At 36.2% G+C, this 25,437-nt stretch overlaps 2 protein-coding genes across 3 annotated transcripts in view; one reads left to right on the plus strand and one right to left on the minus strand.

The window, feature by feature from the left end:
• Window positions 1–5,207, minus strand: part of LOC149788920 (ankyrin repeat, SAM and basic leucine zipper domain-containing protein 1-like) — a 45,993-nt gene extending 40,786 nt beyond the window's left edge. For both annotated transcript variants that reach the window (XR_016424277.1, XM_089975058.1), the window contains exon 1: window positions 5,077–5,207. Coding sequence is in view for 1 of the 2 variants with exons in the window: in XM_089975058.1 (XP_089831184.1) it covers window positions 5,077–5,202 (126 nt within the window). In the remaining variant the exon portion in view is untranslated. The remainder of the gene's footprint in view (window positions 1–5,076) is intronic.
• Window positions 5,208–5,378: 171 nt separating this feature from the next.
• Window positions 5,379–25,105, plus strand: LOC149788921 (NADH dehydrogenase [ubiquinone] 1 alpha subcomplex subunit 12-like). The gene is made up of 4 exons (XM_089975060.1): window positions 5,379–5,535; window positions 17,822–17,904; window positions 19,453–19,525; window positions 24,713–25,105. Exons 1-4 carry the CDS (start codon window positions 5,390–5,392, stop codon window positions 24,882–24,884), a joined length of 474 nt encoding a protein of 157 aa, XP_089831186.1. The 5' UTR covers window positions 5,379–5,389; the 3' UTR covers window positions 24,885–25,105.
• The last annotated feature ends 332 nt before the right edge of the window (window positions 25,106–25,437 follow it).

The following is a 25,437-nucleotide window of genomic DNA, read 5'->3' on the forward strand; positions in this document are numbered from 1 at the left end:
TTTGTAAATAATGACCTTCTTAAAGGTTGCAAATGAATACAGGATCCAAAAAAGTGAATAATTTCCATTTAAACATATGTGTCATCAAATTCTAAAAAGTCATATCAAGACATGCCAACCCCTGATGAGGAAAATCCAAGTGGACAAAAAGAGGAATCCAAGTAGAAAAAGAGGAATCCACATATAACATGCTAAAAGTTTTTTAAAAAACCAATGATTTATTTGCCCATCTCGTCTCTTAACATCCTTTACTGCTTCAAGTTTTCATATGTAGCACTTTTAGCTATAGAAAAAAACAGATTTTCATGTTGCATTTTAAAACACTTTGTACCAGCTGAGACCATGAAAGTTTTGCACACCAATAGAGCACAAAGTAGAGTGTGACTCTGCTGTAGCGCAAATTCGGATATAACACGGTCATGGCATGGCTCTTGAAATTTCATATATATGTATTTTTCTTGTGCACAAAAAAAATCTTAAAAAGTATGAAAAAAACGCAAAAAGTTGCTTATCATTTTAGGGAAGAGATCACGTATGAATAATACAAGATGATCATGGCTTGGCTCCAGAAATTTTATATGTATTTTTCTCATACATGAAAAAGTATTTTTCACATACATGAAAAAGTGTTTTTTTTTCTTCTTAAAAGTAAGAAAAAGAAAAAAATGCATAAAAAGTTTATTCTGGGATCACGTAGGTCTTCGCCAATGTCGCAAACTTGGATTATTTTTCCTTATTGGCTGCAAAACATACCATGTGGCTTTTTTTATATTTGTTGGTGACATTGTTGGCTGTTTAAACTTTTATATACAACCATTGGTTTGGAGTGCAGAAATTCAGAGGCCCCATAAAAGGAAGCTGCAAACTGGATATAAAATGCACTGAAATTTATCTATTGTTACATAAACAAATTCTTTGTCCATATTGACAAACCATCTAAACAGTGCATTGTTATATCATAATCCGCTTATACTGACATCTAGCATGAGTTCTGTATGTTGTGAAATATCTGCTTTTTTGTGTTGACATTTCTGGTAATGGAGATCAACCGGATGAGGCATTGTCTCATAATCTATCTTTCATTGGATTTTCGGCCGCTCTCTAGTAATTAATATATTTACAAAGACTGACATTTATATGTGGATGGTAAGTAAAATTCCTCATTGTTTCACTCAGAATTAAATCTTTCAAAGTGCTCACGTTTTCTGTAATAATCCCTGTTATCAGAACACCTGCGTCTCTATCATCCGTTGACCCTTTGTTATGTTTCAGACGCATGCATGGAAGGCAGCATCATGCTGCTACCACAAATGTAAAAAAAATATAAAAAATTCATCTTTGGTTTATTCAGTAGGCACGGAGGGACAGTAACTAGAATAGTCTAAACGATGGCCAATTCCTTTTTAAAACTGTATCCAGATAAAATAGTTTGCTGAAATTTCAAAGGAAACATATTACTTTTGAAGCACTGACTGTTATGAAAATGTACTCAGCAAATGGAAAAAATACCAGTCTCAGTCATGCAATACAATTTTTTGATGTTGCCATCACAATAAGAAATGGGCATTCCTTTGGTTCTCCAAAGCTGTTCTTTAGTGGTGACTTCAATAGCGCATGCACCCTTCATCAAAGAAAGCCGACTACAATCTTTCAATAACAGCAAAGAACTTTTCTTCAGTTGAAGTCAGTACCAAACTTAAATAAAAGTGATGGAATCTGATGGATTTTTGCATTGGCAATGTGACTAGAACACATTAACTGTGCTGTGAAAGTTTCCTTTTGTAGGGAAAAAGTTTATGGCTTAAAACGCAAACCAACTTTTACCAATTTGGAACGTACTTTAAAACAAATGTGCTTCGTCATTCGTTACGTGATTGTGCTATGTTTTTCCACTGAATTCAGACCAATATGACATGTTACAAAATTAATGAATATTTTAAAGCTGTGTGTGGATATTTTCATGGAATCACTTGTATTGTGGATTCAATGTATATGATGAGGTTCGCAGGTGAGTACACAGTGTTGATACTCTAGTCATGCTATACATTAGACATTTATATATAAACAGGATTCACGTATATGTACCAATTCATGGTTCTCTAAATAAAGTAAAATATTATATATGCCTTCTGTTTTCACTACAGGTGTATTTCTCATTTAATATGCATCAATTCAAGATGGTAACTGTGCCGATGAAGCATGTATTTTACCGCTGCATTTATTACCCACACACACACACACACATTTTCTTCAGCTAACTGACTTGGTTGCATATAACACGGCTCAGTATATAATGCGGTCAGGTTTTATGGCTCCCAACTACCACGTTATAGCGGGGTCACACTGTACTGGGTTACTGAGCCTCGATCTGAATTCAATTTTATTTTTGTTAACAATACTGAACAATCTCTCACAGTCTGCATTAGAATGGTAAGAACCAATATTCCTTTCATAACCTGACAAAGAAGAGGTCATTTATATCTTCCAGTGATTGTGTCTTTTAGCTGGGAAATAAGGTGCAAACTGCACATCAACTCTATCTGCATTAAGTATATTGTCAGGTAGAATCCCAACTTGATCCTTCAGTAATTCTCCTTCCAGACGATCCAAGGTAGACAAGGATGGCAATAGTAAGGGATATCTCTTGACAAAGAATCTAACACTTTAGAAGCTTTTTGACTGTCTCTCATTTACATCAGCAACTGAAGCGTTTAAAAGCACTTCATCTCCATATGGGAATTTCTGGAGCATGTAATCACAGACTGTAGCATAATAATCTCTAACATTATCATAAAACACCTTCACAGCAAGAGTAGAATTGTGTTCTATGAATTCTCTTGCTTCTGCACCAATAGCAAGATCTTCATTATCTTTCTATTAAGAACTCAGTAAACAACACCTCTGCATTTATAATAGTCATGTCTACACTTTAGTTCTACTGCAAATAAGAAGTTACCTTAGTATTGGAGTTCATAAGACGAGCTAATTTAATGTGTTTCTTTGTTTTCAAGTGTTTCTCCACATCAAATTTACCACCATGCCCAATATTAAAATTGTTTCCGAACAGACTGCAATGAGCATGATGCTGCTCTAGAACACAGAGACTCATATCGTTGCTTAAACCTGACCTGTCATGTACTATATAGTACATGTATGACAGGTCAATTTTAAGAAACGATATGAGCCCCTGTGCCAGCGAATGGAATGCCATTCATTTATTCCTCTTTGTAGGATACAATTTTTTGTTGTTGTTGTCTTTTTCTGACCCACCTGTGAAATTCTTTGAAAACATGTGCTCTAACACAAACATCGACTAGAAAACATCTGAAGACTTTTAGCGCCAAATAGTAAAATTATTTCCACATGGCCTGCAATAGACGTCACATGATGCTGCCCTCGTGTCCTCATCTTTGGAGGATTCTGTTATTTTTTGTTTTGTTTATTTTTTGCCTTTATCTAATCCATCTGTGAAATTATTTTAAAGGAGATATTTTTGCTCTCATACATGCATCAACTAAAATAAATTATACTTTTTAGCGCCATATACCTATAGACTGGTTCTGTACCAAATATAAATTACATGTAGAAGAAAAAAATCTGCAAGTAAAGCCTGTTCTCTCCTCACTAAGCCATACAGCTGCTATAAATAGAATACGAGGTCAAAAGTTTGAAAGTAAAACCAGCATGTTTCTTGGTAATAAGAGAGTTGCTATAAATAGAACATAAAAACTGTTAGGAAAGTGCACGGACAAGCGTACTTTAATACTGTAGTTATGTAGAAGCAGTATTTTCTAAAATATGGTCTGTGGGATTAATGGGATGTTAATAGAAACGAGAAAACAAACAATTAATATTCTGGGAAGGTGGATATACTGAAAAAGCGTAATCCATATATGTTTAAGCGTAAGGCGTAATTTAGTGAAAAAAGCGCAATGATTAAGCCAAAAGCATAATGGTTGACATGTATGGATACCCATTACTGAAAGAGTCGATTCTGAATCCCTACATGACCTGCATGACTTTAGTAATAATCAAATGAAAGCTACGAAAGGCTTACTGTACATGGATCAGGGACGGAAGAGTCCTACATGTAAGACCTCGACACTGATATTTATGGTTTCGGCATCAGGGTCTATCTGCCTAACTAATGATGATGTGTAGTGTTTTGATATTGACTAACATAATAACGAAAGTAAAATTTTCAGGAAGATCTCACACAACTGGCAACTAAAATAACGACGCTCTACTACAAAGTAGTCATAATGTTTAGTCAGACTTTACTTACCCTGATGTCTCTTCTCTAATAAATTAAAATTCTCACAAAAGAAATGGACCTGTTTTCAAGTTTTGATGGCCTACATTTCAGTTGGTTGGAATGCAATGAAAGCAAGGAATGCCGAAATCAAGTTGAGTTGAAATATTATTCATTAACAAAATGAATAAATATATATATTATGCCTATTGGAACTGTAAGCAACATTTCTTTTCGTTCAAGAAACATATCCCCCACATAAACCTACTTCGGCATACCTCGACTACCGTTGCATTGCAGCAAATTCAAATGTATGTCAACGGAACACGAAAATGTTGTTCTTGTTGTTCTAGGGTTTGACGCCATTTTTCAGCACAAGATAGGCTATACATGGCGGCCAGTATAACTGGTGGAGGAAGAACCCAGGAAAACCCAGGGAAGAACCACCCACCCACGAGAAGCTACTGGCAGGCTTTCCCACGTACCCATGCTAGCCGAGCCTTGGACTCGAACCCACGCAGACAGTGGTGAGATGGCAGTGATCCGTAACAGTGAGCGCTTTAGACCACTCGGCCACTCGGGGCCCCCAACATGAAAATGCGTCCATTTGCTAGTGTCATATTTTCACTCCGCCAGAATAAAGACAGCACAGTAGGTATATTAATTACTCGTAAATTAGTGGAAGAGTGTCGATATAGGCTGCCAAGTGTGTGAGATATTCCTGAAACTTTGACTGCTCTATGTCTTACATTGTAGGACTAGGGACGGGATGGCACACAATTTAAATCTGTAACGAAAGCCTGCATCATCATAAATTGTCATACCCATAATTTACTATTTGGTAGATTATTGCAGGATTGGCCCACATTTTCACTCCCTAATACGAAACCATCTTCATCAAAATCATCATCTTCTGCTCCACCAGGAGAAAACGTAATGGGCGCAGCCATGTTGTTTTTTAGATATATGCGGACTGAATTTGTCCAGTATTTTAATTCGGAATGCAATAGAAATGGAATAGAAACTTGGAAGGTACATAATAAGAAATTATGTAATATTTTTGACATTTGTGGCTAAAAAAATCATTAACAGACTTTTCGAAAATATATTTATTAATTTTTCACCAATGAATTGAAAATGTCTTTGAAGCGCAGTGCTGAACACAGGTCAACAGAGTTATGGAACTTTAGAAAAATGTCGAAGTATCTTGAGAAGTTTAATATTTTGAGAAAAATAATTAGGGCAAATGGAGGCCTAAAAGGATCGTTTCTGCAGTTATACAGGTATGGAATAAGCTAAAGAATTGTTTGAAACAGAATAGAGCATTTTCACGAGAAGATTTAAATTGTCATTTTTAGTTGACCTGTCTTGCGGATCGCCAGAACTAAGTCTTCATAACAAATAAAATACACAAATGATGTCTATTTTTGGGAGATAGGTATAGAAAAAAAAACAACAATATTTTCCTATTTTTTAAAAAGCAAACAACTAATCGGCATACAGTTTTGCAGGAAATTTTTATTTTCTCTAAGCAAAAAACTAAACAATATAAAACTAAGCAAGAAATTAGCTAGTTTAACAGATCTCAAAGAAATAGTGTTTAGGCACAGACCCAGGACAGGTGACATCCATAAACTCACAAGCCCTGACTGCAATTCCACAAGCTCATACTCCAATTTCCACATTCCGAAAATTTCCCCTATTTAATGTTGTCACACAAGGTTGCAATAGCCACAATTTGAATATAAATTTCAATAGGGTTCAAAGGGGTTTTAAGGTAATGCAAGTGTCATTAGTACTAATCACTACACTCTCTAGGGACTGGATGGTCGTGGTGTTCAAACTTGTCTGTGAATCCAGGTCAGAACCGAGTTGAGTATGTCATGTTGTTTGCAGCATGTGCAAAGAATTAATAGACCCTTTTATTTTTTATTGTTTTGATTGCATACACGCAAAGTAAAACTCTGTAACACAAGGGTTTGAAATTATTGTGGGGGGGGCTTTGCTGATAGTTAAATTAGCTTAAAAAATGAATTACAGTTGACTATTTCAGCAACTGAAATGATCACGCATTGCTTTCTATATATGCAGTAATAACCGACTTCATTGAAATGTTGCTGCTGTTAACAAACTTGTCAAAAAAATTATAATGCATATGGATTAAACATTCTCATTCAAGGATGGGCCTGATCTAAATTAAGAGGCCCTGGGTGTCTCACTATCAGATTTTTGAGCACTAGTTAACATTATGGCTATGGAATTTGAGAGAAGCAAAGCACCAACTGTGAATCAGTTTGAACTTGGTGTAGTTTCCTTTGACCCTTGCCATGCCATTTTTTGGTATTTGAACAGTTATACTGAGGTGTACAGGGGTCAAACCAGACTTTAATTTTAGGGAGAAGTGACTTCTTTTGGACAGTACAGCGAGAAGTAAGACCTGGACAGGGAGAAATGGGAGCAAAGCAACACACGCTATAGAGATCATAATTTGCTTGTCGAGAAAAAATCTACAGCATTAGTGATCATTCCTGGGATTTAGGAAGCAGTTCACTAATACGCAAAGCATGTAAAGTATGGCAAAAATAAATTTCTGAACTCTTGGTTGACAAAGATGTACTTTGTGATGCTATCCATAAAAAGGGGTGGAGGAATTTAATTCCTGAATGTGTGAAATCGAAGGTCGTGTTATACATCACTTATCTTACATTGCAAAGTATGATCATAGGGTTTTAGTATTAAAATGTCATTATCTAAATAAAATTAAAAATGGAAAAATATTCACTACTTATTCTGGCAACATTTTTTGAAAATTGGCACCTTAATATTGAGATTGGCGATTTTTTATGCGACAACTTTTTGAAAGCTAATACCATCCCTGTAATGTGTATGCTGGAAGTTCATCGGCTACACGAGGCCTCATTGGCTGGTTGGCTGCTGTGATTGGGATGAGTGCATGCATGGTATTGATAATTTGTTGTGAGCAGACAATCAGCGGTAGTTTACAGCAAGCGTGTTAAAAAGTATTTACTTTTAAGAATATTCTGTCTTTCAATTAACCACCAAATCAAATGTTTATTCCTTAAGTTCCACTATTTAATTCTGATGTTAAATTCAAGCCATGTCAGGATGAATGTTATGATTAAATTTATATTTTGGAAATTTGTTTACATCGGCACTGATTATTTCTGCCGATACTGATTATACCGATTGTGCCAATAATTGGCCTGATTATGAGTATGGCCGATCAATCTGTACAGCTTTAATGTGTGTCTGCATGCGTGCATGCGTGCTTTTTTTTCATTCTCTTATTTGAATTATGCCCTCTATTTCCCATTATGCATATTTGCATTTAACATTTGTTTTAGTTCGAGTCTCGGATTCAGCCAATGTGGGTATGTGAGAAAGCTTGCCAGTAGCTTCTTGTGGGTCGGTGGTTCTTTCCGGGGTTTTCCCGGGTTCTTCCTCCACCATTAATACTGGCTGCCATGTATACCCTATCATGTGCTGAAAAATGGCATTAAACCCCACAACAATAACAACAACAACAACATTTGTTTTAAGCAATACTTTATTTTCAAGTAGGAACTTTTCTGAGTTATATCTTTATTATAAACACATTTGATGCATGATTGAAAACTATCATATTCATATGCAGTGTATTTTGGCAATATGACTTAAAAAAGAGAACAACAGAAGCTATACACTGCAATGAAATGTAACTGAGTAACTAGATTACAGTATTGGAATTGCAAGTTAGTACAAATGCTTAATCAACTATGCTGAATCAAGAATTTTTCTTTTTACTTTCTAAAAGCTCACTATATAATGGTAGTGGAAAAAGATGTCTAAGCCTGTTTGAAACAGCCCTTGTACTATGTATGTGAGAGCCAATGCACATGTCTTTTATATCATACCGTTTGACCTATTTCATTGCAGTCGATAAAACTTTACCGTAACTATTCATAGACAACACACTGAAGAAATAAAGTCAGTATATGAATGAACTAAGCCCTTTTTTTTCAACTGAATCGACACAGCCAACATGCAAGTGCATCTTTTTTTAGAAAGAGGGGTTTTCTTAATGTAACCACTCACTTCATAGCTTCGTTACAACAGTTCATTGATAGGATTGCAAATATAAGGTTTTATTATTTGTCTATGTGCTTGTTGTAATGTTAGGCATTAGTTTAATAGTATTTGCTTCTCTGTTTTTTATTCGTTTGTATTTTCACAAAGATGACTGAACTCGAAATACAACCTTGACTACACACTACGTATAGCATCTCTAGAATTGCACAACACAGCAGTGTCCCATATGTTTCTGACCTACATAATTGCATTGTAAAGCTAAATTTTCAGTAATGTAATATTTAGACTCTGCCTTTTATAAATTGTATATTTTCCTGAATACATTTGCCCAATGGTTTAAGAAAAGAGACAATCTACTACTTCCCATACAGAACAATGTCCACCATTATTTCCCTTTGTCCTGTTCACTTACGGTTGCAAACTGATTTTTATGAAGAAAATAATGTACATGTGGCAGTTAAAATATTCATGTTACCAATTCTATTCTTTAAACACAAATTGCTATTTACGTACGTTTATGGTAAGGTTTGAAACACAAGTTTATATGTATTTATCATCACTGGTGGAAATTAGGCAGTGATAGATGCTAACTCACTCAGGAAAAGGTTAATGGTCAATCAGCAATCAAAACACATACCTTTGAATGTGCATGAATTTGTTTGTCAGCACAGTTGATATCAACACCAACTTTTTGATGGTGTGAAGCCTTGAGCCGTAACATAACACTTGGCTAAGGAGAAGGAGCATCTCTAAATATATGGTCATTCAATTTTCCTCCAAAAAAAATCACAGGGCAAAGTTGTTATGACATTTACTAACAGAAGAAGGTGAAGTTTACATTTTTTAGGCGACTTAAGTCACCCACTTCATCTGGTAGCATGACCCTTGGATGTAGGTCACAGCTAATTGCCTATCAAAATGTTGGAATTTTTGCTGTCACCGTGCAGTGTTGACACATGGTAGCCACATACTAGCCAGCCTAGCAAATTTAAATAACATTACACTAAGTCATACCTGCATGAAAAATCAATAGGAAGATGCTTTATTTTCTCAAAAATTGTGAGTATAACATTTGTTACATCGTTAATCCAATGGCAGATGAGATGAAACTACAGTGTTGATGAAATTTTACCTCAAACTCATCATTAGCATTGGTGATCACATTACTACCCAAATCTTGCAACCTTCATTTCCATGACATTAGAGCTCCAGTGGTCACTAGATGTCTAGAATAACATAAGTAGAGAGCAAGGGTCAGATTTGTTTATCTATTACTGTCAGAATGTTCCTTTAAAACCAGATGGCATTTGTCCTTTAATTGCATTCCCTGATTCCATTAACATTAGTAATGTAAGCCTGCTGCTTTCTGAATCCAGTGCTACTAAAAGATGAAAATTCTTATTTTCTGTTTCTGTCATATAGACAGTGGGCAGTGACTCTTTCCCATTACCTCCCCTTGCCACAACTAGGTGTTACTGATTTTCAAGCTTTGCTCTTGTAAACAGTTATCGAATAAACCTTCCATTAAATCAAATATTTTGAGTGAAATTCAAGCCATCCTTTCAAAATTTTGGATTTATTTGGATTAATATTGATTCATAAACAATTGATATATGTTATTTTTTTAATTTGTCATATATTTTGTGAAATTTATCAGAGTTTTGGACTTGGTCATTTTAGACCTCATGGTACAACATGCTATTGTTGATTCATGTTTAAATTTCAAGTGCTCTTGCATCCTGTCTTTATTTCATGGACTCTTTTTGACAGGTGTTATTTAGTGAATACTTTAGTATTAACGAACATGTTAATTTGTCAATTATTTCTGTTAATGTATGATTTCAAACCATGCTGTTTTGTCAACATCAGTGAGGAGGAAGAATCTCCTTCTTTCCTTCAACTTTTCCAATCATCAAAACTCAAGGGAATAATGACTGACTGTCCGAATATATATGTGACCTGGGGAATGCCAGAGCCTTGCTTTGAGAATGCTGGGTATCAGCCATGTTCTTATCATGCTGGTACCGGACACATTCCACCATCTATCATTCCAAACTCTTGGCGTTGGATAAGAATGTAACGGCAGTTAACATTTCTGCCCCACCACTTTAAAAGGTGGGTATGAATGTGTATCTTCCCATATCAGAACTGTTTTGAAATGTTGCTGTCACATTATCTGTGCAAATTCCGGCCTCATTAGCAATTTTCCAAGTGACAGAAAAATTCACCAACCAACACATAAGGAAGTTGATGACCCAAACTGCTCAGGTCATTAATAGAGCAGTTTACCATACAATGGCTGATGTGTTGACTGCCTGTGCCAATCTTGACTTGATACATCATGATGCATGTTTGCATGCCACATTTTTAAAACTGCATTATGCCTTGGCTTTAACAATTACTCCATTTGGCTCACCATTGCTGTTTGGGGGAAAAACTGAAGAAGTTTGTTGCATGCAGCTCAGGAACTGCCCATCCACCTGTATCCCATTTAGAAACCCTGCCATCTCTGCCACAATAGATGATAACAGGCGAGCCAGGCAAAAGGGATCTTTTATGTCCTAAGGGTCATTCAGGTCTCAGAATCAGACTAGTAAGCAATCTTACAGGGGAGTTAAGAAACATAGTTTCTCTACTTCCCAAGCCCAATATCTCTGCCACCCAGGACAGCCTAACAATGGTTGCCAGACTCCTCTAGTTCCAGTCACATTGGATCAACCTATTTCTGTAAAATGGATATGTGACTCAAGTCATTCCAGAGGGGATTTAGATTTTGTTTATTCACTTTATTACGATTATGCCATCAGATCGGGAGATGGACTATATTCTTCAGCAGGAAATAGTCACTTCTTGGTGGTAAAAATTGTATGAAAGCAACAATCTCCTGGGTTCTATTCATGGCCATTCCTTATCAAAAAGGTCATTTGCAACTTCAGGCCAATCATAGGCCTGAGTCGTCTCGATAAATTCATTCTTCCACCAAAGTTCCAGATGGAGATGGCAAGGTTTTTCGTGTTCAAGTATGCAGTCAGTCTCAGTCTTACTTTTATGTCCCTATTCACCTGGTATTGTGAAAGTTTCTTTTGTTTGCTGGCTGCAACAAAGTTGACAAATTTTAACCCCTTCCTTTCAGTCTAAATGTCAGCCTCTTGGTCTTCACCAGAATTATGGATTGCATTGTCACCCTGTCGACAGCCTCTATGGCAATGGTAGCATATCTGGGCTATCTTCTTCAGAGACATGATAAATGCTATTCTCCTAAAGGGCAGAAGTGATTTTATATCCATTTTGAATCATCTTGGTTTTCTAGTGAACTCGGAAAAATCTGCCCTTTACCCATCCCAGTGTTTTGTCCACCTGGATATGGAGTTAATCTTCTTCATGTCTGCATCATACAGATCATCAAAGTCATAGAGTCTTTTTCCAGCAGGATGTGGATTTCAGTGAGAGAGTTCTTGCAACTCCTCAGGTTACTCATAGTGGCAGCAGATCTGATCCCACAAGGTTGCATTTTTGCACACTTGTTATAGATGGTTGCTGACTCAATGGCACCCCATTTCCAGTCCACTCAACCAGAAGGCAAATACCACAAATGATGTATGATCATTCTTGTGTCAGTGGTGCAACCACAGTTAACTCACAAGAGGAATTCCTCTGGAGAAACCCCAAATGGAAATGATATATACAAATGCAAGTTGTTGTGGAGTCCACTTGCCAGGCTTCTGTATGGTCAGCAACAAATGGAGACTAAGGGGATGACCTCTTCACATAAACCTTGTTGAAATTAAAGCTGTCGTAACATTATTTCAGGTCTGGAAGTACTGACTCAGCAGGAAGTCACTCCTGATTATGTCAGACAACTCTGTAATGGTGACTTACCTCCTCAAACAGGGCACTAAATCGCACAGGTTGTGCATGGATGCTGGTTTGGCTGTTTCTTCAGACACATTTCAAGCAGAGTCACTGTTCTGGCTGATGTTCTGTTCAGACAGGGCCAGATTATTCATACAGAATGGTCTCTTTACTGTTGTTTTTTTTTGTATTTGTGCACTTTGGGGCTTTTGATGATCAACATGTTTGTGACAAGGTGGAACCATATATGTAAGCTACCCACTTTTGTCTCACTAGTCCTGGACCCAGAAGCTTGGACCATGGATGTTCTGTCAATCAGCTGGGAGGGTTTATGGGACTTTGCTTATTCCCTTCCCCCAATCTTAGCACCAAGCTTATTGCACAAAATACATGGTCAGAATTGCAAGATAATTCTTCTCTCAGATGGGACAAGTCCAGGGTCATCAGTTTGAATTAGTGATAGACCTAGCCAGGAAGACTAAACTAAATCTTCTCAAGTCTCGTTTGTTTCACACCTACCTGGACTGTCTTCTCCCTCGTGCCTTGCTCTTGTCAGGACATCCTTGCAAGAGAAAGAATTCAGACCTTTGATTATGGAGAGAATCTCGAGAGCAAGAAGGCCATCCACTCTGAAGATTTATGACGGAAAGTGGTATGTTTTTATGTACTGGTGTAGAATCGGTGTCCTTTGATTGACTCAAGCTCACAGCTGGCTGACTTGCTCTGTGACATGAAAAGCTGGCATCAGTTATCTTCATTCACTGGCAGAGAAGATATTGGTCATGATAAAAATCTATCTGAACTAATAGCCAGTTTTTATTTGTATGTACCAAAATCCCTCACCCTGTTTTCAGTTTGAAATCTGTCATGGGTCTTAACATAGTTTAACTTGGAGAAGTTTGAATCATTTTCCGGGACCTAACAGGGCTTTTATCATACAAAACCTGATTCCTAATAGCTTTAGCTTTGGCTTGCAGGGTGATATAAATGCCCTTTCAGTCAACTCAGACTATCTTCATTTCAGATTGGATGGTTCCGTAATCCTCGTAACACAACCAGGCTTGTAATCAAGAACCATCTAACATCAGTGGGAAATCATAAACTTATCATACACTTCCATTCATCTAGAGATAATAGTGACCATGCAAGATCCTGTCCATGCCCTTTAGCATACAGAGACAAATTGTGGCAACTGCAAAAGATTCTTTCTACCAGGGAAAAGCATGATAGTGGGATATCACCTGTTTTTGTGGCTTATATGCATGGCATACTCTGATGGCTCACCTCGTGATGATTTCAGCTTATGAAAATAAAACAATATGTGCATGCCTTGCACTGGAATGCAATATTTCTGAGACATAATAAAAGCTGTTGGCTGGATAGAGCCAACCTTCTTGATGTTTTTTATCTGAGTGTTTTAGCTTCACAGAGACAAAGTCTGAATCAGGTGGGTCCTATGTCTGCAACCCAGTTGAACGCAAGACCTAATTAAACCAACACAGCCTCTTAGTTTCACTGGATTCACCAATGAATTTTGACTAAGAATATTTCAGTAACCATATTCTTAACCTGATAAGAGTGGTCACAGATCAGTTGACCTTTGGCTCTGTTGCTTTAAGCAGGAGAACAGGTTGTTGTTCACACAGGGAATCCAATCTCTCTTGCCTAGAAGGAAACCCAAGGTAAAGGTAGGATGCTCATCATTTCCAACACCTGCTACTTACTCTCCTAATGTTAATGTGATCGGGGAAAGTACTCAAAGGAGAAAGCAGACTTTAGAGTAAATTGTGTTTCTCTGAGAATATTTAACCAATCACATTACTTGAAGAGCCTTAAAACCACTATGCTAAGCAAGCATCCTCGTTGGTAGTTTACTGAGCTTAAAACTGGTGACAAATAGCAGTGGCAAAGGGAGGTAATGGGCAAGAGTTACTGCCCTTTTTCTATATATATGATGTACATTTTGCAAGAAAAGATGAAGTTTTGGCTTTAAGTAGGGCTGCAGTCAGGAGATAGCAGGCTTATATTCCTCATCTAATTTTGATCAGGTAAGTAGTTTCTGAGAAACAGGGTTTTGCACAAATCATAGGGTATCCAGACCACACATACATACTGTATTAAAAACTTGTTTTGATTAGTATTCTTGCTGAACAAATTAAAGTACATTTCATTAAAATTGTATGTTGACCCAAAAACTTAACTTCTTTGGTGCACTTTATCACAAAATGTAGTATCACTATGGTGGTTTAGATCCAATTGACGATGTTGGGGCCACCACAGTGATAGTAGTCAAAAAAGGAAACTTTGTTGTGAAAAGTTTATATCAACATTTAAACGTACTTCTTTTGGGGAGAAAATACTTTTCTTGACAATTGCATTTTTTTTGGCAGAAAGAAATTGTTTATTGTGTAAGGTACATCATTTTTCTTGAGGTTTGCATTGATTTGTTCAGGCTCATAGCGAATGTTCTAGGTTTTAACATCTTTCATCTGGTCTATTTCAGAATTGTTTAAAATGGATAGTGTATTTAGGAATTCATTTCTCACAGCTCCACCAATGGTATTGGAGGTTCTTTTGTTTCTTTAGGTTTTGCAGGCAAGACATGGATGGCACAGATGTGCAGTAAGGTTGTTTTTTTTTTTAAACTCTGGTCCATTCTTGGGCACATTTCTTGAAAATGTTTTAAGAAAGGATATTTTGGGGATTTATTTTATCATTGCTTCTTCATATATGATGTTTGAAGGATCATATTGTATCTGTGAAGGTCATATATGTGGTTGGCACAGATGTACAGTAAAGTTTGACCTTTCCTCATGCCCACTATCATGGGAATGTTTGACAAAATTTTATAAAAGGGGTATTTTGGGATTAATGTTTGCCACTGCTTCTCTTCCCACACTGGTTAGTGGTTAAATTGAAACTTTATTAGCATAGGTGGGCAGATTACAGCTCGCGCACTAGATCTGGGCTTTGATTTGGTTTATCCGTTAATTCACATCGTAGGGTATGTCTTTAAAATCACTTATCCAGCCCATACCTTGGAGGAAGTTGCCATTGAACGCTTCATAGGCTACATATACAATATGGTTGGCTTAGATGTGCAATAAAATCTTATGATCCAATTTTGAGGAAACATTTTTGAAAGTTCTGGGAAGGTTTTGCGTCATTACTTCTCATACACTGGTTAGTAGGATTTTATTGAAATTTTGTGGGCTAGATTCATGGTTGGTGCAGATTTGCAATACGGTTCCTTTTCCCTTTGGCCCATTTTTGAGGAAATCATATGAAAAAATGTCAGCAAGTTGTTGGGTTTTTTTTGAGAATTCAGTGCTTATATTCTTATACTACTATACTGGTAGGAAGGTTGTGTTGAAATTTTGTAAACTTGATATACCATGTGGTTAGTGTAGATGTTAATACTGTACATCACTGTTTGACTGAAAATGATTGTAAATGAAGTTGGTTTGATTACTCATGTACAGTTTTAATTATTTGGACATACCATAATGGATATACATGTATACAGATCTTAAAGCCTCAATAAGGTAGGAATTGGGGGGGGGGGCATTTATTGGAAGGGAGTTTCCTATTAGAATAACTATGATATATTGAAACTTTGTAGACTAGATATGTGGTTGTGTAAATGTGCAGTAAGGTTTTACATTTTACCTGTGACCTATTTAAGCGGAATTTTCTTGACAAATAAAAGCTATCTTTGAGGCCTTATTCTGCTGTTGCCTCTCTTCCTAAACTGCTTGAAGAATTGTCTTATCCTAGCATTTCCACAAAGAACAGGGATGTTGTAATAATCTTCACATCCATGGCCAAGCTTGACATCACCTTTTCTTCCACACCATTTGGAGGACCTTGTTAAAATTGTCTGTGGTCTGGATATTTGGTTGGTGTAGATGTTTTTCTTTTTCTCTTGTGGCCTGATTTTGAGGATGTTCTTGAAAGAAATGTCTAGTTTTTTAACTGAAAAATGTTGCTTTTCCCATGGGACAGTCAGCCTGTGGAACACACCTCCAGCCATTGACGAGATTTCTGACTTGCTGTCGGGGATTTCTGACTTGCTGTCTTTCTACCTGTGATGTGACCAACATGTATACTTTCCTGGAGTTATGCTTTTTGAGGTTTATCAAGTGAACTAAGCTTGTTGGGCCTTTCCCAGTTTTTGCTAGATATTTTTAAAGTTATGTTGGGATGGGAGATATGAGTGCATACCAAATCAAAAGCAAGGTCTTTGCCCAAACCATGGAATAGGAGCATAGGTTTTCATTCTAGACAGGGGCCCCGAGTGACCGAGTAGTCTAAAGCGCTCTCCGTTACGGATCACTGCCATCTCACCTCTGTCTGTAGGTTCGAGTCTCGGATTTGGCCAATGTGGATATGTGAGAAAGCTTGCCAGTAGCTTCTCGAGGGTCAGTGGTTTTTTCCGGGGTTTTCCCTGGTTCTTCCTCTACCATTAATACTGGCTGCGATGTATAGCCTATCGTGCACTGAAAAATGGCATTAAACCCCACAACAACAACAACATCATTCTAGACAGCATAATTTATTGACCTTGAATTTAACCCTACCTGCTTGAAAACAATAAGTAGATAATTATGCTTATCAATCATAACATGAAAGATTTTGTCTCTTTAGTATGATATTTACCAACATTTAGAGCATACTGACTGCTCCGGTGGCCTAGTGGTTAGAGCGTCCACCTCGGATGCGGGAGGTTGTGGGTTCCATTCCCGGCCGAGTCATACCTAAGACTTACAAAAATGGTACTAACAGCTGCCTCGCTTGGCACATAGCATTAAGAGGTTAGTGTTAGGACTGGTTGGCCTGGTGTTAGGATGATGTGACTGAGTGGAACATCATGCTACATGCCTGCGGCATGATGCCCCAGTGCTAAACATCACTATAAACTGCCACACTGCAGACATAGCGATATGACTAAAAAATTGTTAAAGCTACGTTAAAAATCCAAATCACACACACACACACACACTCTTTAGTATATTTACCAACGTTTAGAGCATTTACCAAATGGACCTTGTGCTTGGCCACTTCTCCGTAGAATACATTTCCTGATAATATTCAGAAAAACATTGTTACTGCTAAGATTCAGCCCTCTCAGAAAGATGACAAATTTGATCTTTCGCCATCTGTTCCATACAAGGGGAAGAAACTCTTATCCATTACCTCCCCTGATAACCCCTAAGGGGGCTAACACTCAACTGGTAATCAATTTGAATTTTTGCTGAGGTAAATTAAACATTGAAGTGCACTACCTCTCAGAATCCTGCAAGTTCAGCTTCACGTATTCCCATCCATCAAAAAGTGGTAAAATATTGTAAACAAAGGTTTCCACAAGATCTTGTAACCCTTTTTTTCCCTTAAGTTTGTGGACTCATTTCTCGGACATGGTAAGCTGCACCCAGTATAGTCTACACATGGTTTGTAGTTGTGTACTGTAACATTAGTAACAGAGTATTCTCATTACTTATAAGTTATAAGGTCCAATATGGATTATTGTTATACTGAGGAATACATGATATAAAAGATTTTTCTTTTTTTTTCTCTTCATTTTTTGCAGTCCAGCTATTTAACTCTTGAGTTTATAAAAAATTTCAGGACTGATGAGCTTAAGATTGGAGACTTTGTTGGGGAAGACAAGTATGGAAATAAATACTACCAAAATAAGTATTACTTTGTTGGTAAGTATTTTCTAAGACTTTAATTCTAGTTAAGCTTTCTTTTAAAATTATAGGTAATTTGAAGTTACATAGTTTAATGGGTTCTCTTGATAGATTTTATATATTATATCACAGCAACACATGAAAGTTATTTAGTGCCAAAGCAACTGGAAACAGGGACACACAACTGTTGCCAACCCAGGATGATCTTATGGCAAGATTTGAAACCTGGCACCATTCTGGTCACAAGTCTGGCATTCTTAACATCAAGCCATTGCATTTTTTTTATTAATACTTTATCAAGAGTTGTCTCCTTTTCCATAGACACAAAATCTGCCATTATCTTAATCAAGTCTTGAGTATGAAGCAATAATTTGACATCAACCTTTCAAATTATTACTTCATACTTATGTCTTGATGAAAACCCTTCATCTAACATTTGCATTGCTCTTGAAGACATGTTATGGCATACCATATGAACAACATTCTTATAGCTTTAATAGCAAATATTAATTTACGTTTTGAAAATTTGAGGAAGAAATATGCTTAGTCAAAGAGAAAATTTGATTAATTATTCTGTTTGTCTGCCAGTCTTTTGCAAAGTGATGTAACTCTTGTCAGTTGTTTGCTTTTGTCGGTTTTAATGGCACTTTAACTACATTAATGGCTATATCATACTGAGGAAATGGAAGCTAAGTTACTCACCCAATGACAGACCAAGGCAACTGACTCAGGCTGGCTTGGGTGGATAATGAACCCTAAACCCTTGGATTACAAGAGAATTAATGCTTCAAAGATTTGAATACAGCTGATTATTGGCAGAATAGGCTATAACATATAGTAAATTCATTTTTATTATTGTGAAATTTACAGTTGCTATAAACTAAAAATTTAAATGTCTTTGCCATAAATGATAACACTGATCAGCTGGGTGGGCTTGCTGACATTAACATATTGTGAAGTAAAGTTATAATTGAGGCCAGGTATCGACAGCCTGTGACAAGCATTCCTAAGATGCATGCCAGACAGTTTGGAAAGTCACATGGTATGAGTTGTAGTTTTGTATTTGCCAGACACTTTGGAAAGTCACATGGTATGAGTTGTAGTTTTGTATTTTACATAATAAAATAACAGTTAAATTAAAGAGATAAACATAACTTGGCCTACAGCATTCTACATCTGAGTGGACCTGTCACAGCAGTTCTAGAAGGTTGCCAATACTCGTTTTAGGCTACAGATGGTTTTGTGAGCACTTGTAATTTCTAGCAAGCAACATAAACCCTGATCTTCTGTCCCATTAAGTAGTTCAGTAAATCTGCATTGTCCATTCTGTTCAGTTGTATTCACATTATACAGTACTCCCTTACTATAAGGCACCCGAGTACAAGGTGGTCCCTTAATATAATGCTGGAATGGTCATGGATCCCATTTCATTATTTAATAGTAACACGATGTATAAAACACCTCTTTATAGGGCAACCTGACATAAGGCAGTCCACTTTTATGATTCTCATAATCACTGTAGTGATTATACATGGACACAATGTGATGAACTGTTTTGTTTGTCAGGTCGGAGCAGATGGGTTCAGTATGCAGATAAAGTGAACATGGATTATGATGCAAGTCAGATTCCAGCTGAGTGGTGAGTGTCTTTGACTCTTTGAAAGGCTCATAAAGGAAAAGAAACTGGTTGTGAATTTATTAAATGTAAAATGTATTGAAAATTTTGCATTTACCAAAGTTGTGCACTTTTAAAATTTTAATTTCATTATTTCTTTTCTAAGGTCAACACCTTTCCCAATGCACAGGATTGCATTATGTTTGAATATTCTTCACCTATAAAAGCAGCAATTGTCCATAAAAATTATGTTTAGTGCATTCTGATCATGTGACAGGATGACAGTAAGTTGAAAGTGACTTGAACCTTTGGATGTAATTTTGAAATATAATTCAGTTTCATATTAAAAAGTACACTTCTCAACAACATCTCAGTATATCTTGATAAAATGTTGAATTTGCTTTACATATTATTTATAGATAAGCTGTAGGTTTTCAAAGTAGGTTGCTCAAATCTCACAGCCTTATTTCCTTGTGTATCTGCATAATCTGAATACATTTTCATTATTTACTATATAGTTCAACATTATTCTTGTGTGATTTTTTAGTAGTTCCAGAATGAAGTTTATGGCAACAGAAAGTTAGTAGACCAGTGCATCTGTGATACACTGGATGTGACTTGGTGACATAATTGTATCCATTATGTAGTCTTTCATAACTGATCTGCCATATCTTTAAAACTGCTCAGCATATTTTTTTATATGGAAGGTTTGAAAACCAGTCTAGCATCAGAAGAAGCCAACATGGTGGCGTTAAAGTATAGCCACTTTGCGGATGGGCTAGCAAACTTTAACGTTGTTAAATCGAGTTAAACCTGCATGAAATTGATTTGAAAATTATATATTTTCTCAGAAATTGTGAATATTAAAACATTGTCTTTAATCTGCTGAAAGACGATACAACTAATGCATTGATGAAATTTGAGCTAGTACTAGCGATTTCGATTGCTAGTTGCACGAGCACACATAATCTCACAACCGTCATTTTCAAATGTTGTAGAATTTTTTTAAAAATGAAAGTCGTATACTGGTTGTAATAAAAATACAAAAAAATTAAAGAGCACAAAATTCTCTATATTTATTCCAAGACCAACTTCCGGAGCTTTTTTGTATCATGTCACTACCACGTTGACATGTGCGATCTCACGCAGGGAGCATATGAAGCAGGGAACTAGACTACTCTGCTTGATGAATCATACTGGCCAAGATTTCTCGAAATAAATATGTGAGAATTATATATTCTTTCTGGTTTTTACAAAAGGTATCAGACTTTCATTTAATATAATTGAAATTTTGTACGACATTAAAAAGGAGTTTATTGTTGATATCGTATGACTATTAGACTTCTGATGTCATTGTTTGATAGTTGTGAAGTCATGTGACTATTAATGCAAATGGCGAGTACCGGGTCAGGTTTCATCTATGCTGAGTTTTGTCTAGTCTTTCAGCAGATTAAAGACATAATGATTACAATACTTACCGTTTTTGAGAAAATAAATAATTTTCCTATCGATTTCATGCAGGTAAAAGTTGATATAACATAGTTTAAATTTGCTAGGTCACCTGGTAAGCTATCTCACGGTGGTGGCAGATTCCAATTTTTTTAAATATGTAATTGCTTTGAACCCACACTCCATCCTAAATGACCAATATTTGGAGGAAACTCGGATCAGAAACAGTTTTGAATCTCTTAGCTGAACTTTGTTGCAAATCTATTACAGTGACATGTAGCTTGAAGCATTGGTTTCAGATCTTGAATAGAATGCAGGTGAAATGGGAAATTGTCATCCCTTTTATTATAGATTAAGAAACGATAAGATCCCATGTACATTGTATCAATACAGGTTTTGGGACTGGTTTATGGAACTACAAGAAGACAAGATGATTTTACCGAAAATTCCTTCCTTGTTTATACAACAATATATAATTTTGAAGGTCTTTTGTCAAAATTTAAATCAACCCTTTTGTAAATGTCTTTAAATGATGGAATTTTTAACGAAATTGTCTTAAGGAGTTTCGATTGGTTTGAAAAATCTTGTTCGAGATTTTATTAGCACATAAATTCAGGGTTAAACTTTCTTTCGTTACAAGATAAGAATCTAGTACTTTGCATTATTGTTTTTTTTCTCATACTGTGATAGGAAATGTTTACTTTGTATGACATGCTTATATATTGCTCTAGAATTCTTTGGAATTAAAAGTTTGAAAGGAAACCAAATAATTTATGCTCATTATGTTGTTTCCATCAAGCAACATAATGCAGGTCAGCAAAGTTAGAATGTGTATTTTGTACATTGAAATGGCTTTAAATGCCAATTTATAGGAATATAGACAAATTTGTTTCATGTGACTCATTTTGTGGTTTTGTACATGATTATATTTTCTGACATATGTTGGAAAGTCTTGAAAGAGAAACATCTTCAGATTCGGAAAATGCATATTTTAGAATCCAAAATGTTTTTTAATTCCATTCAGTAACGGTCATATGCTAACCTTGAAAAAATTAATTTCATCCTTGGAAAAAACCTGGAAATTTATATTATGAAAAGTTTGAGAACCATGTATAAAGAACATAGTTAAAATAGGTAATTTTTATGTTGTCCAGGAGGCCTTCTTACAAGTGCAACTTCTCTTGAGAGAGGCCTAGCAAGATCAGAGTACTATCAGACTTCAATATAACACAGCTTACTCTTCAAAGTTGCAAGTCCCATTACCATTATTGTAATACTTATCCAAACTGTTTATGCTTGCTTTATCTGTAAAACAAGACAAAATCGATGTCATATCCCTTCTTTTTCTGGTTTAGGTAGGTTTTCTGTTGTAATATGGTTTTGTGTTCACATGTAGTTTTTTAATTTTAATTATGCAATACTTAACCATAGCTATTGTTTAGCATTCTTTTTCGTTCTGAAAAATAAATGAACTATCCGTTTGATGTGCATACATACTACTTTATAGTGAAGAATTGTCAGTATGATGCAAATCCTCATGCAAGTCACCTTGTCTTTGGTATGTCATGTGCAGAACAAGCACAGATGGTTCATCTTTTTCAGACAACTATTACATCAGGATATCAGAGGGGGTGGGAGGAGGGTATTTGACAGTAGATATGGATAATTATTGCATAATTAAAATCTACATTTTAATAACAGCAGTAGCTTACCAAAAGCTCTTGTTTAGCTGAATTTGTCAGTAGGAGGGTTGGATGACGCTCTGTTAAACTGATTTTAAAAAAAAAAAAAAAAAATGGAAAGTACTCACCATTGGTGGAGAGGTTCCTATTATGGGATGTTGGTGTTTCTCAGGGCCACATGTTGTATCGTAACAATGGGACCCAGAGAAGAAAATGCCTGCACCTTGTTGTGATAATGAGTAGGGGTAGAAGAGCAAAATGCTGCCATTATGGTGTCCTTCAAGGATGTACTGATTAAGGTAGGCCCAGGAGGTAGCAATGGCTGCTACATGGTCACTGTATGAGAAGAACGGTACATCTCTTCATCCAAGGGAGGCAGTGACAAGCTATGGTATAATCTATGCATCTCCTCAGTGGGTGGCAGTGAAATGCTAAAAAATATCCTCCACAATGGGAGGCAACGACACGCTGCTATATGGTCACTGTATTTCCATAACAGTGGGAGGTAGCAACATGCTGGGGGGGGGGGCATTTTGGTCAGAAAACCCCTTTTCAGTGACAGAGAAGCCAGAAAATTCTGATGAAGAAGGAGAATGAGGATTCTTCTTTCTCGAAGTGTGGCTGGAGTTGGCAAGATTCCAGCTTGATGCAGACCATGATTTACAAAATGCACAATGATTTTTTTCTTGTATATTTGGAAAATTAAATACTGCCTGGATGAGTGTCCCACGAAGACTTCTTGTGGTCTCACTTTCCCACAAACTGTTGACAATATTTCTTTACACAATTAATAAATTAAAATGTATATATTGTCATGTGTAACTCACCTTGTTTGTATTTACTGTGTAATGAGTACACCTGTGTTCTTTTTTTCCCATGTAAGAGAGTTCTCAGCATTTAATATATTTCTTCCGTTGAATAAAGGAAGAATACATATATACAACAGCAGTGTGAAAAAATTTATTGCGTTGAAACAGATATTTAATATAGATACCATAAACGATTCCTGCACTGTTAATCTAGACTGAAAAACACACAGCATATAGTTAGCAAGTTTAATTATCCCTAGATGTAAAACGATTTAGATAATAAGTGTATCCGATCCCAGCAGGTGTACATGAAGTTCCTGAAGGAAAGAAACCTGGAGATAATAGGTTCCCATGTAAAAATTTGGAAAAAAATGGAACTGATAATGTAACACCATTAGAGATAAATTATTGTTGAGGCCAGGCCACAATTGTGATTAAAAAATCACTGCCACAAGCAAATTTTCTCTGGTGAAGTTGGCACACATATGATCAGGATGTATGCTCATCATTTAGATAGTGCAGTTTTTGTGCATGAAAAAGAATGCTAAACAATAGCTATGGGTAAGTTATTTCTGCTATTCAATTAAAAATTGAAGATCATTTTGTTGAGTATTCGCAGTGATAGGGCCCAGTGAGCTTATGGCATGGCTCTGCATCCATCATACATCATGTGTTTTCAATTGTGAATCTGTGCAGTGTTTGTCGATATGTAAAGAATTGCTTGTTACCACTCTAGAATACATATTTCTGACCAAATTTAAATAAAACTTGGATTACAAGTTTATATTATCAAAATCTCAATGGGTTCAATAATGAGCAAGATCCACGGATATTAATCAGATAATCTGGCATTTAATCTGCCAAATTTGATTCCACTCTGTAGTCATGTTTCTTGTATGACTTTTGATCAGACTTGAAAAATTTGCTTACATCATTAAGATCTTGGAATTATTGGTTTGATGATCAAGAATCTTGCATATTAATGAGGTGATCTAGCATCAGATTGGATGAGCCTGATATCCCTATGGAGGCTGCATTTCTGATCTGGTTTTGATCAAACTTTAAATGTGGGCTTCTATCGATAGGATCAGATAGGTTCGATAAAGAGCAAGATCCACACATGTTAATGAGGTAATTTGCATCTGATTGGCTGACATAATTTTATACATGTTGCAGCTTGTTGTGGACACTTGCTAAATGGAATCACTTCTATGCAAATTCAGTGTACATTTTGTTAAAATATTGACTCATGATATGCCCTTATCTTGTAGGCATCGATGGTTACATTACTCTACCGATGATCCACCTACCAAAGTGCCACCAGTCGCAAGGGATTGGATAGAGCCACATACAGAAAATATGTCTGCAACACCCCAGGAGTATGTCCCATACAGCACAACAAAGCCAAAAATAGAAAGCTGGATACCACCTAGGAAGAGCTAATGTGTCATAATTACAGACTTATGTTTTTTAAGGGGAACTGTTATTATTTAAAACCATATTCAATTGGATATCACTGGCTAAGCTTTGAAATAAAGTGTTGAATTGTATAGCAACTATTTGTTTTTTTAGAGAAATGAACATTAAAAGATACTGAACTATTCTTCTGTAAAGTAAAGGTTAGTAGATGGCTTTTGAGTTAATAAAGATCGGATTAAACAGAAGTTTCAATTTTTCTTTCTCTCCCATGAGACTTGATCAAAGTAATTATTGTTGTCAGCAACCTAAGAGGTCTTGCTAGGATTTTAAAACTAGGAGTCCAGGACTGCCAATTTGGTAAAAATAAAAGTCCCACCAGCAAAAGATGCCGTTCTATCCTGGAAAATGCATATCTGCCAACCTTCCAGGCTCACAATTAGTGAAAACAGGGATAAAAAGTCATGAATTTGGACATGAATTAGTGTTAAATACCATGACAATAACTCCATCCACTCTGTCAAAACTACACTATATTAAGTTCGCAATATAAGACTAAAACCCTGCATATATGCAGAAA

The sequence above is a fragment of the Sinohyriopsis cumingii genome, chromosome 11 (genome assembly GCF_028554795.1).
Source record: "Sinohyriopsis cumingii isolate HCF-2022 chromosome 11, ASM2855479v2, whole genome shotgun sequence".
NCBI lineage: Eukaryota > Metazoa > Mollusca > Bivalvia > Unionida > Unionidae > Sinohyriopsis > Sinohyriopsis cumingii.